The sequence below is a fragment of the Periophthalmus magnuspinnatus genome, chromosome 19 (assembly GCF_009829125.3).
Source record: "Periophthalmus magnuspinnatus isolate fPerMag1 chromosome 19, fPerMag1.2.pri, whole genome shotgun sequence".
In the NCBI taxonomy this organism is placed as follows: Eukaryota; Metazoa; Chordata; class Actinopteri; order Gobiiformes; family Gobiidae; genus Periophthalmus; species Periophthalmus magnuspinnatus.
In genome coordinates this window covers 20058324-20071801 of record NC_047144.1, presented here as the reverse complement: position 1 = coordinate 20071801, position 13478 = coordinate 20058324, and the positions used below count along the sequence as shown (strand labels likewise).

Below are 13478 nucleotides of genomic sequence, written 5' to 3'. Positions count from 1 at the left end.
CAAGTAAAAGTATCACATGAAAAAATCTACTTAAGTAAAAGTATTAAAAACGCCTATTTAAAAATGTACTTTTAAAGAGTAAAAAGTAAAAGTATTTCACACAAGTGTTCATTTGTCAAAGTGTAAATGAAATGATACTGATTAAAAATGATACAGATTTTGATCAACAGAAGCAAAATTAATACATTTTTGAGTATTTCGTTTTTTTGCTCAAAGACAAAGCTTGAACTCGAAAACTTTAGTCAGGATGTTACCGCGGACATGATAAAAATAACCCCTCAAATCACATGAAAAGTAGTTTTTACTTTTCAGTCCTGTTCAGAAATGTAGTGGAGTAAAAAGGATAAATATCTGCTCTCAAATGTAGTGAAGTAAAAGTACAGATACATAAACATTTTACTTAAGTACAGCACTTTACTACTTGTTCTTCTTTACCTTCCACCACTACTGGACAATATAAAGTGGTATCGGATCGGTATCGGCGCACCCGCTAACACCGATACCTGAAAAACGAGTGGTATTGGAGCTTTTCCAGATAACAGTATCGGTATCGGATCAACTCTAATAAAAACGAGTGTATGTGGAGCTCATTGTCAGTCTGTTCATGCTTGCTGGGGGAGGGTCCCGTCCAGGAGCAGAGTGCGGAGCTCCTGAGGGTCCGCGAGGGGCAGGGAGCAGCTGAAGTCCTGGCACACGTAGGCTCTGGCCGTCCCCGTGTCCTCTGCGGGGGACATGGAGGACAGGGCTGGGAGACGTGTCCGGAGGAAGGAGTCCGAGACGCCATCGCACAGCATCAGGACCTAAAGGCAGAGGAGACGGAGAGACGGAGGAGGGGTTAGAAAGGAGCGAAAGGATGTGGACACGTTTCGAGATTTGATTTTAGAAAGTCAAATGGAGGGCAAGGGTCTGTACTTCTCATAGTTGTGTAAAGAATCTTCTAGCAGTGCAGCACTACACCAAACTGGTATCTTGATTTACTAATGTTACGGTAAATAATATGTGCCCGACTGTGGATGTGGATTACGTTGGGAGATCACCAGCGAGATTACAAGGACGTGTGGACAAGAAGATAACAGCTGTGTTCTGGACATTTTGATTAAAGCCACGTCTCAGGAATGTGTGACCCCCCCCACTCTGATGTTTGACCTTTTCGACTTTGCCTAAAGTTTCTTAACGTGTGACGCCATGTAGACCAGATGAGGACCTGCTCCACAGACACAAATACACTGAGAGACACTATAAAAGTTGTCAACATCCACATCTCACGACTCACTTCTGTCCTTTCCTGAGAATCCGCTGCTTCATTGTTCACTTTATCTGTTTGGAACTCGTTAAAACCCTTCTGACTTTATGTTTCAGTCTTTGTCCTATTTGATGCTTACACCAGAAACGAACGTTATTACAGTTGTGCGCGGTAAGAAAAAAAGTATAATCTATCATTTTACAGCGTTTTCTCAGATAATAACTAGTACAGAAGCTACAGGCAGTATCATGTTTTTTCATCCAATCAGGCCCATTGTTCCTAAGAATCATGGGAAACTAACTGCCTGACAATAACCCGAACACTTGATTCTCTATCATGGTGCATTTTGAAAGTGACAAAACAACAAATTATAGGCAGAAATAGGAGAATTATAAGGAAACAACAGCATGACACTACCCTTAGACATATCTATATAATGTAGTGTTGAACCTCATCATTATTTGTCAAGAACTGCCATATAAAATGTAATTAATGTTTTTTTGTTGGTGACCTTTTTTTTGGCCAGGCAGTGTATATATGGAAAACTGGGCCCGGGTGAGATCGCTAAATTACATAAACATGCATGGATGACTTATAAAACCTCATCAGGCATGTTTTTGATGGGGGAACATTATAATATGTCAAAAAAAAGAGTCAATTTTAATGTTCCTCTTAAGTGTACACTGTCCCTGTTGAGAACAAAGTATAGCGTATAGAGCAATAAGAGTGTACATTTGAGTATCTTGTGTCATCTTGCAGCTAAAATAAGCTAATATAGGTCGCTTTATTGGAATCATGGCCGTTTTGTAAGAAATCTTGTAAAACTGTCAAAATTGTACGATATGTATGGGCAGTGACAAACCCACTGAATTAACACCCATAAGAAACGACATTATACAACACGTAGAGAAGGTTTCAGAGGACTCTTTTTGCGATCAAGACGTTTCTGCTCCCGTCCAGAACCCATTTTCAAATTGATAAGTTCAGCCCCAGAGGGAGGAGTTTGAGAGAAATAGTAGAGGTAGTTCAAAAGGTTCTTTACACTGAAACACTCCTGCACGAATGAGGAACTACACCATCTTGTTTTAAATTAAATAACATCGCTAAAAGCTAAAATAAAGACAGTACTATGGCCTAAAGACTGAAATGAAGAGGCTTATGGTTCTGCTGCTGCGGTGGAGATGAAAACTGCATTTGACCCGCTATAATTAATTTATTTGCAGTGGTTTTAAGTTATTCTTCACTTACCTGAGCATCCTAATTATTCCCAATCATGAGTTTATAAGCTCTTTTCTCAACTTTCAGAGACCAGATTAACATTTTGCGAACGCTGACAACAACTAGCATGCACAACAACGCGCACTTACTGATTACCAGCCAATAAAACGCTCTCTAATTAGATGCAGACAATACACAACTTATCTATTTTGACCACAAGTCTCAAGGCAGAAAAATAAATTACAAAACAGAAATGAGAAATGCCATATTAAACAATTATTCCAGGCAAAGTAGCGCTTCAAAATACAGCGGGGTATTTTGGGTCAGCGCTCTCCACGGTCGTATAGTTTTATTCGCCAATCACGTGTCGCGCCTGAGGCATTCTGAAAGCCAAATTCACTCCAACCCTTTTTCGCACCAGCTATTCTGAGCGCAGACACAATCCTGCCAAATCAGAGGTGCAGAGGCGCAGTTAACATGCACGGTGTTAGCTTAGCGCGTGAGAGGTTAGCAACATCGCAGGGAGCGCTGGCCTTATCCGTTCCCGGAGTGGCCACCGGCGCGAAATACGTAAATTCTCTCCTTGATGGAAAGTGAAAGAAGTTGTCGATAAGTTGGTAGCTGCCTCTCTGTCAAGTGTTTTACTTTATTTTTGTTCAGATATACAAAGAAAATAAAAAGTAAAGTTTTAAAAAGCTCATATTAAACTGTTTTCTGATCTGTTATAATGTTGTTTCCTCATCAAAAACAGACCTGAAGTTGTGTTTTGTTTCATTCACACATGAAAACACACTGAAAACACACCGTTCCACCTTGTGATGTCATCGTGTGGCAATACAGGAAGTGCCACACTGCCTTTTTAACACCTTCACTAGAATAATTTGGATCATTTTAGCTCTGGAATTTCCAATCAGTACTGAACAGAAGGTAAAAGGCAACTGCTAATTTAAAAACTACCACTTCATGACATCACAAGGTGGAACAGAGCATTTTGAGACAGACTAATAATAAAGAATGAAACTCATAAGCGTCAATTTCGCGTAATATTAGAGCTTTAAATGGCTAGTTCTGGCTTTTACACTTTTAAAATCACAAATAACACCTTTGAAACTAAATTTGAATTAAAAAACTGCCAATATTGTGCAATTTTTGGGCTTTTTGGGATACTTTACGGACTCCTTAGCGTCAATATTGAAGTTACTTATGTGGTCATTCATCTATTTTCAAAACCGATATTGTTCTTATGTTGCAAGTCTCTCTAAAGCATCTCGGTGTTTTTTTACCACGGCCACCGCTGAGCCTCTAATCCACCTGTCAATCACGCCCATCTGAACTCACGGAGATTCAACAATTGTTCATCAAGTATTAGAGTGTGTATTCTGGATCCCAGGCGAGTACTTACGAATATTGCTGGGACAAATATCAAGACAAGTTATAATGTCTGACTTTAGACTGAATGAAAAGCCATAATGTAAAATACAAACTTATTTGAAATCCGAGCGCGTGACCAAAGCATTAGTTTAAAGTCATATTAGGCTGTCAGCTCTAAGTGTTTCAAAATGGCAGCTAAAAGTCGCTCCAGTTTAACGTTGCGTGAAAATAAAAGCGTTTGGATATGTCTGAGTGATAATGAAGAAAAATATGCAACATCAGAGCTAAGTGAAGTGAATCAGGTTCGTAATGAAAACTATTTAAATATCCATTACATTACACGGCTTTACGAGATGAATAATGTTAATTTAGTTTGGAGATCAGAACAGAAAGTGGCGCAGTCAGAAAACATTCACCCTCTCACTAGAACAGGTTTGTCAAACACATTTTCACCGAGGGCCACATCAGCAAAATGAACACTCTCCAAGGGCCACACGTAAAATAAATGCAACTACTTTTTTAACTCGTTCATTAACTGTCTCTGTATTTATTTCGTATTTGAGTTACAAATATTGCATATACATTTCCATAGATGTAAAAATATGACTGTGTAACTGTATCTCCTGATAAACTGACATTTTAAGATAGTCAAACTTTTAAATTTATCTTGTTGTGGGCCACATAAAAAGACATGGGGGGCCGCATTTAGCCCGGGGGCCTTGAGTTCGACACCTGTGCACTAGAAGATTTTTCTCTCTGTGTGTCTATTTAACTGAATTGTAAAAAAAAACAAAAAACAAATTATAAATATTTAGTTTGGGACTGAATTCACACTGTCGTTAAACTGTGTCAAGATGATCAGACTCATCGATAATCACGTTTAGTCAGGTTACAAGAACTACAAAATGAGAACCATGGCCTCAGATTGGGCGGAGCTGATTCTCATCTCAGCTGTAACACGCTCGACTGCAAACTTTAAGCTTTCATTCAGAAATGTGGTCACGCCAGATTGACATGTGCATCTCTCTGAATCGAGGCTTTTGCTGAAAACGATTGGGAAAAGTCGGAACATCATGACGAAAATGTTAATCTAATTGTTTGAAGCGTCACAACAATGGAACAAGCCGGAAAAAAAACAAAACAAAAAATGTATTACATCCAGTTGAGAGAAAACCACAGACATCCTCCCCTGACCACAGATGCACAAAGCGCTTACCTTCTGCACATTTTTTCTCAAACGAAATAGTCGGTATTTTACTTTTGTGAGTCAGTTGGTGTCATGTTTGTTTTGGTTCACTTGGGAGCTTCGCCTTTGGCTTCTGCACAAACATCAATGCTGAATTTGAGCCTTACAACGAGATGGATTCACGCGAGTTTGTGAAATCTCAAATATTGCAAGCATCAATCTGGATCTCAACAGCTCTTAAATCAAACTCTGGACTTAAGCTAAATGGGTTTAATTGTGCGCACAAAGACACGACTCGCTAACTCCACCAGTCGCGTCTATTGACCAAACTCTTCGTCTGTGTGCTGTTGTGTCCTGTGAAGTGCCACGATCCATTCTTTTCCATTAGCCCGCATTGACCGCTGCAGCTGTCCCTCTGTAGCTCTGCCCGTTAGCATTGGCACTTCAAGCACAACATCTCCAATAGGCTCCAGGCTTTGTCCAAGTGGCTGGTCAAGTGGCTTCAAGTGCTGCGCCGGTCCATTTTAAAAGCCATTTATGCGGCAGCCATCTACACTTCCAAGAAACTACATAACTACATTCACTATGGGAAAAAGGTCACCGCTAACACTGTCGCTAATGCTACAATTGGATTTTGTAAAGTAATCCTATATACGAGCAGATTTTCTCGATATGTTTATTTTTTCATTGTCTTAAAAAAATTATAAAGTCACATCTGAAAGTTAACTATTTTAAAGTGAGGTTTGTGGATTCTAGTTATTTCAAATTTCATAATTTGGGGAAAATAATAAAAATTGGCCTCGCATATGGGTTTTTACATATCAGGGTTTATTTGCAATCAGTGTTTCTGGACAATTGCCACTAAAAGCTGAATTCTATGAAGCCAGTAGCAACAGTTTTGCTTTTGTCAGTCTACCTAAAACTCTCTCGATTGAATGTGTGGGCCCATCACATGCAAGGACTGAACAGCGATGAAAACATATAAGTGTGACGGAATGTGCTCAAAGCTCTGTAACCGTTACCATGACAACTCCTGAAGGATTTTCCTGCCAGTGCCAATGTTTTTTTCCCATTGTCTTCCTAACTGTCAACTTCACAAAGTCGCTCCTTTGGGCGTTAAGCGTGCCTCCCTGAACTTAAAGGTCACACCTAAGTGTGTCCATGTCACAACAGCCCGATCTCCAGCGGGCCCCGGGGGTCCGAATGGTGCGGTGGTTTGGTGTGCGCTCGTCAGACAAAGTGACGGGCTGAGAGCAGGAACAGGATTATATATGGCTGTGGGGGGGTCTGAGCAGAGAGGTGGGAGATAACCCTGGACTGGCCATAGACATCTGGTGACAGGGAGGTTATTTGTTTTTAGAGATTTAAGGTTAAGAAAAGGGAACACTGTAGGGAGAAGGAGCGTTTGACCCATCTTTTAAAGCTGCTGGGGCAACCTGTCAAGAGCAGTTGGCGGTTTCGCACCAGGGGGACCCGTCTGCAAATCTTGAGCTAGTCTTAGTCAGGACCACCTTAGCTGGACCTTAGCTTTTACCTATTATGCATGTTTTGAGTTGATGGAGGAAACCGGAGGAAACCCACCCAGACACAGGAAGGACATGCAAACTCTGGACAGAAAGGAGGCCCAGGAGTCAAACCCAGGACCTTCTTGCTGTGAGGTATAAGTGTTAGCCAACATGTTACCTCCCGATATTTTGAAAATGCTAAATTTGCATAGGAAAACCCCCCCCCAAAAAACACTGTTACATGTTTCATAAGTTTCATTTTTGGCGTTTTTGAGTAAAAAGTGACTCCTGCCAAAGTTGCAATGTATGGTTTTGTATCCTGCTTTTGTGTATTTATGAAGAATTGTCGTGTGGGAACAACGATGACATAGGTTTGTGGGCGGAGCATTGGACAAATCTTACAGCTAACCCATAAGGAGGGTTCAGCTTCATTTCCCAGCCTGTTCCAGTCCTTTGTTCGCTGCCTCCCTGTTTTCCCCGCACTTGACGTTAATTCTAATCAGGGGTGTAGCCTTTATGTTCTCCCCGTGTTCTGTTTGTGTGGCTGGATTGCTGTTGGTTCATTTCTTTTGTTCATCTAAAAGATACGCAGGCACTATTTTGCAAATAAACCTGATGTATTCACCGAGACAAGTGTTTTTTGTGTCGCACGTGAGTCCAGTTATTACCTGTGTGACAAGATTACTCAAACATACATAAATAACACAGAACTTCGAGAAGGTAAATGCGAAGGGAAACAACGATAACACGGTTCAACACTCTTAAAAGTCGATTTTGCAGAATAAGTCTGCTTTAATAATGATAATAATTGAAACAGTGGCTTTTTTTTTGACAAAAATTAACACCAAATAATAGGGATATATGTGCATTTGTGCAGTATAAAACTAAAATAATCAGTATAAAACTAAAATGATCCAGTTTTACTTTGAAGTTTTCAACGTTAGCAAAACTGAAAATATGAATATATATTTTACACAGTCAAATAATGTCATAATGTGTGCTGGAGTTTGTCTGAATGGCCGTTTTCTGTCCTCTCTAGCGATCTATCCAACCTCCTCTCTTTTATGGAGATGTTGGGTGATACCGTGGTCCTCCCATGAGCAGATACCCTGACTCTTGCTCATCTGGTGTATTCTGGGCCTTTCCCTGCCTTCGCCGCTCTCCCAGCCGCTAAACGTCCTCACACTCCCGGCGACAGCCCCCCTCCCCTCTCTGCTCAGACCCGGCGTGTCCCAGGAACATGCTGTACCTGAAGTGACAGGAGCACGCAAACACCGACTACAAGCTGCTGGATTGAGACGGGAAGCTGGAACAAAGGGTTTACTACAGCCAGTAGATTCACGTGGTGGAATTGGCGTATTATATTGGCGACTTTAGAGAGGTCAAGTTTGTCTGCTACATGAAACTACTGCACATTGCATCAAGTTTGTGAAATTGTAATGTGTGGTTTTGTACATCGTGGCCCAAAAGTCACTGACACTTTTAAATCTTCTGTAGCTCCTATAATTCTTAAGTTAAACTCACCAAATTTTAGCAGTAGGTAAAATGAACCTTGTTCACTTACACTTGAACTTATCACTACTTAAATTATTGGACGTAAAAATGACAAAAAAAATTTAAAATAAGTGTTCACCATTTTCGTTTTCGCCCTGAACAGCCCGATCAAACACACTTTACATAACATTTGAAAGCATTTCTGGACTTATGGCTCTTATTTGATCCTCAATATTACATTTTAAGTCGTTTATTGTCTGAGGTTTATTCACAAACACCTTTTCTTTAAGATCGCCCCACAGGAAGAAATCAGGACTAGTCAGGTCTATGGAGATCACATACTGCCCCCTGTTTTTGAAAACGACTTATTATTCCTTTAATGGCGTTTACGCTCGGGGCATCTCTGGGATTAAAATGTTGACAGTAAAATACCAGTAGGTTTGTGAATTTGACCCATGTGACTCAAAGTACCACTGTACAATGAGGGTTCGTTCCTCGGTGCTGTATTTGCTCAGATTAATGTCGCAAGAGTCGTTCTAAATGCTCTGGAAAAATAAAATAAAAATGTTTAGAAACAAAAGAGTTACAATTTTTTTTTTTTTTCAACTGTCAGTGACTTTTGTACATTTATGGAAAATTGTCACATGGGAGCATGGGTTATGTAGGTTTTTGAGCTGCGTCTTGGACAAAATCATACTGCTAACTGTGAGGAGAGTTCGTAGAGGGCCCCGGAGAGATCGCAAGATTACTCAAACAAACATATACAGTTAAACAAAAGCTCCAGAAAGACGATTTTGCATGATGTTACTTTTTTAAGAGGAGGAAAACCAGACCAACACACAGGGAGAACATGCAAACGACACACAGAAGGTCTATGATGGTAATATTGACCCCTGCCGTCCAACTCACATTTGAACTTACATTTTTGAACATGGACGATGTGTAAATGAAACAAAACACAACTCCAGGTATGTTTTTGTTGAGGAAATAGTGGATAATATCACCCCAGAACTCCATCCTCCACACAAAGCTGCATAATTTGGCCGCCTGAGCTCTTTCTACACCCCTGATCTCCTCCACAGTGGCTCGTCTCTGTGTAGTAAAAGCCTTTAGCGCTGTGTCTAACCCGCGGAGCTCTCAGCGCGACCTCTGTCAGAGGAGAGGAGCGAGAACATTGCGACTGCGGCTGCTCCTGTCATACCTGAGCGTGAGTGATGACGCCTCCTCTGAATAGCTGGATGTGCATCGGCGTGTGAGCACATTTACTTCTAGCCTCCCGCTTTCTGTTGTTTTATCTCTCGCTAACACACACGCACACACACGAGGAAGGCCTATTCAGTCATCATCACGAGCTGACATCTGGAGGGCCGCCCGGGGACTCGCCGAGACTTACAGGCATTCAGAGTCGGGGGTTCTAGCTTAAGGAGAAAGAGCGCAGGGCCGTTGTTATCAGTCATCCGGATAGCGCCAAATCCAGCCGGCTGCGTTTTACGGAGGAGCCGGCGGAATACAAGGGTCATGTGAGAGCAGCTGTTAACTCTGACAACCGATTTTAGTAAAGATTTTGATTTGGAGCTGGGAATAACACCATTTAAGTACACTTCTAGTCAAATTCATTCACAGATATTCTTTATGTTCAGTTTTTTGTGTACCAAGTATCAATGGTCTATGATACGTGTGTCAAACTCAAGGCCCAGGAACCAAATGTGGCCCGATACGTCATTTTATGTGGCCGCGAGATGGTAAATTAAAAGGCATGACTGTCATTTTAAAATAAGTCTATGCTGCCAACAAGTGGAACTGAGAAATATTTGCAAATAATGCTCCTAAAATGTTCAGGAAGAGGAAAATTGTCGGCATAAAAGGCAATTTCGAGAAAGGTGAAGGTGAATACAAGTTTGTGCTTCAAGGAGAAAAAGCTGTATGTTTTTTGTGTTATGAGGCGAGGTCGGTTGTGAAAGAAGCCAATCTACTTCAGCATTTTGACACCAAACACGGAGTTAAATATGGAAAAGTTAGACTGCAAGAAGAACAACAAATTGTCCAATAATTAAAAGTCTGTAAAAGGCTGTTTTTGAAGCGGTGATGAAGGTCTGTAAGCAGGTGCGCCCCGACCAGATACACACTTTAGAAATGTCAGTTTTTCAGGGGATACGCTGTTACAGAGAGATGCTATATCTGCAACTTGAACAAGTAATAAATACATAAACTGTTATTTAATAAGTTAAAAAGGAGTTACATTTATTTTACATGATATTTGGTTACATCTAGTGACATTTACACTGATTTTGCTGATGTGGCCCTCAGTGAAAATGAGTTTGACGCCCCTGGTCTATGACAACCTTATTTTTTTCATCGCAGTTAACCAAAACCTATGTATTTCTGTGACAAATGATGTGTGTTGCCATGGTAACACGAGTCCAAATAGAGGTAAGGCAGCCTCGTCCCCACCGAAAAGCATCTTATATGTTACTACTCCATTCAATCCAATGAGACACAGATATTTCTGACACTGTCACACCTGCACGGTTGGAGATAGAGGTTTGTCTGTATTGGGTTTATTGTTCGGTGTGATCTGTGTAATATGTGGACCAAGTTTCAATGGTGTATGACAAACTTTTTTTCCATCTCAGTTCACCAAAACCCATATATTTCTGTGGCAAATGTTGGACGTCTGCGCCAAATTTCAATTGTTTTTGGACAAGATCAATTTTGTAGCTCTAGTCAGATTTTCAAGGTGGTGTTGTGTTCAGGTGCGCTCAAATGTTTCATGGGGTCACCAGCCAGAAATATGTATGTTTTTGTGCTTTTCAAACCTGCCAATATTTTGCAAGTTAAAATTAATCAAAATCTTAACCATAGTCTTAAATTGCTCATGGGTCTAAGTTCTTTTGATCAATTTCCATGCCTTTTGAATGAAACTACAGCACATCGCATCAGTTGTTACGTAGTTCTGTATCGTGTTTTTGTATATTTATGGAGAATTGTCATTGGGGAGCACGGGTGACGTAGCTAACCATAAGGAGGGTTCAAATAGGGCCCAAGAGGGATAGCAAAATTACTCAAACACGCATGGATGACATCTAAAACCTCGTCAGGAATGTTTTTGATGAGGGAACATTAACATAACATGGGAAAAAGCTGCAAAAAAATCGATTTAGCATAAAACCCACTCTTTAACAGCCAATTTAAATTTAGTAAAATAATTGTTTTTAATTTTAGTCTAGTTTTAGTCGACCAATCTCATTTAGCAGACTAATTCCATTTCATTTTATAATAATTTAATCTATAATATATTGACTTTAAAAAAAATCCACTGAAAATGCTGCTAAATCAAAGCACAGCACAGGGTTAAAGCTATAATATGTTACAACTTCACATTAAGATGTCAGCGAGCTTACAGATATTTACGATGACTTTGTACATAAATTTTGATGTTTTATCACGCAATCAATAGTCAATTTCTCAAAAATCCATAACTGCATTCAAGATGTAGTTCGTGTCAGTGGTGACGTGAAGTGCATCGTTCCAGGAAAAACGATCTCGTGTATCACTGGAATATTTACAGGTATGTTTATTTTAGAGCTTTTATTAGAGCATTTAGTCATTTACTCAGCTAATCGGCCAATGACATATGCAGTTTGAGAGAAAATACTCATGTTTAAGCCTCTTTGAATCGATGCACAAAGAAGGTTTTTATTTGACCAAGAGTTTATTGATAGACGCCCACAGACCTAGTTGTTTCCATGATTATTCAAACTCTAACCCTAACTACACATAGCTATTTGGATGCCAGGGCTACAGTGGAGATTGGGTTATTGTGATCAGTGAATACGGACATTCGGCAAATGGCTGGGGGCCACTAGCAATACTCTGGTAACAACATGTCTTCCTTTTTAAATTTAGAAATCCCAATATCAGGTGGACTAAATGTTTTCTAGTTTTTGCAATTTAGTAAAAATAGACTATAAATAAAAAAAATAAAAAATAAATGTGACAACAACATCCAAATTCATTTTCCAAATCCACACTTTGCCTCTCGCCGTGTCCTGTGTCACCGCGAGCATCAAGTCTTGTCTGCCGACAGTCTCTCCAGGACCCTCTCCAGTAAATCACGCCACACGTGAGGCCCTTTAATCAGGCTGCAGACACTCACCTGATATGTCACCAGCCAACGGAGCCAAAGAGATGAAAGCCTCCTCTCCTCCACCATCATCATAAACATCACGAGCATATAAAATGTTAGCTGTATCCAGAGTACTTAGTTACATTTACTTGAGTAAGTTTTAAAGAAATTGTACTTCTTAGAGTTGTTTTTTGGACTACTATTTGCTTATTTCATAGTGTAACAGTACTCTTACTTAAGTAAAAGTTGTGGCTCCTCTTCTCACTGTGAGTAAATCTACATGACAAAAGCTTTATGCTGACAATATGAAATGGTCTGAACATTTGTTTCTTGCACCTCTCCTTCAGATATGATTTACTTTTTCAAATTGCTATGTCTATGCTTGAAAATACTAGACATATGTACTATTTATTTATTGTCCTTAGAATAAAGTCAACTTCAGAATATAAAGCATCCGGACAATTACTCTTTCTTAACCCTATAGAGGAGGATTCTATTGCCGCCGATAGACTCGCGGTTGCGGACTTTCCATTACCGTAACTCTGTGACCAATTTTGCTATCAAGTAAATTCAAACGGCATCTCAAAGCAGAGGCATGGGGCTCTTTAAAAATGTTACTGCCATTACGGTAATGTGCTCACGTTGTCCCTCAAAGACGACGAATCAGAGCGCAGGTGCCAAGGGGATTCTTCCAGTCAGTTATTCAATGCGTCAAAAAAAAAAATACAGATGGATATGTAAAACAGAGGTAGTTGTGTGAAAAAATGCAGTAAATTCTGATACTTCCTTTAACATGATTTTTATGGCTAAAAAAAGAATAAAGCTATACTGGTTCCCATATACATTTTTACTCTTTAAAGGGCCCATTTTAGGCTATTTTCTGTTCTATGTTCATGTTGTTTCATCATCAAAAACACACCTGGATTTGTGTTTTGTTTCATTTCAACATTAATCACACAAAACTTGCATATTTACGTCGAGTTCTTCTCTCAAACACAAAACACTCTCTTCCACCTTGTGATGTCATCATGTGGTAATACAGGAAGTGCTCCACTGTGTTTTTAAACTCCATAAACTTTCACTAGAATCAACTGAATAAGTCCGGCCCTGGAACTGCCAATGTGTACTGAACAAAAAAGGTCAAATGTAGCTACTAACTACTTGAAAACTGCCACTTACTGACATCACAAGGTGGAACAGAGAGTTTTGAGCTTTGGAGACGCAAATAGACTAATAATAAAGTGTTAATCAAACTTGTGTGGTTGTGTTTTTGATGAGGTAACAGCATTGTAACATGTCAAACCTCAAAAGAGTCAATTTTGTGTAATTTAGAAC

At 39.9% G+C, this 13478-nt stretch overlaps 1 protein-coding gene across 1 annotated transcript in view; it reads right to left on the bottom strand.

The window, feature by feature from the left end:
* Window positions 1-526: 526 nt before the first annotated feature.
* The window catches only part of spata20 (spermatogenesis associated 20), a 90626-nt gene continuing 77674 nt past the window's right edge, over window positions 527-13478 (bottom strand). Inside the window, exon 16 of the mRNA XM_033984283.2 lies at window positions 527-800. Within this exon, the coding sequence (XP_033840174.2) occupies window positions 603-800 (198 nt within the window). The 3' untranslated portion in view covers window positions 527-602. The remainder of the gene's footprint in view (window positions 801-13478) is intronic.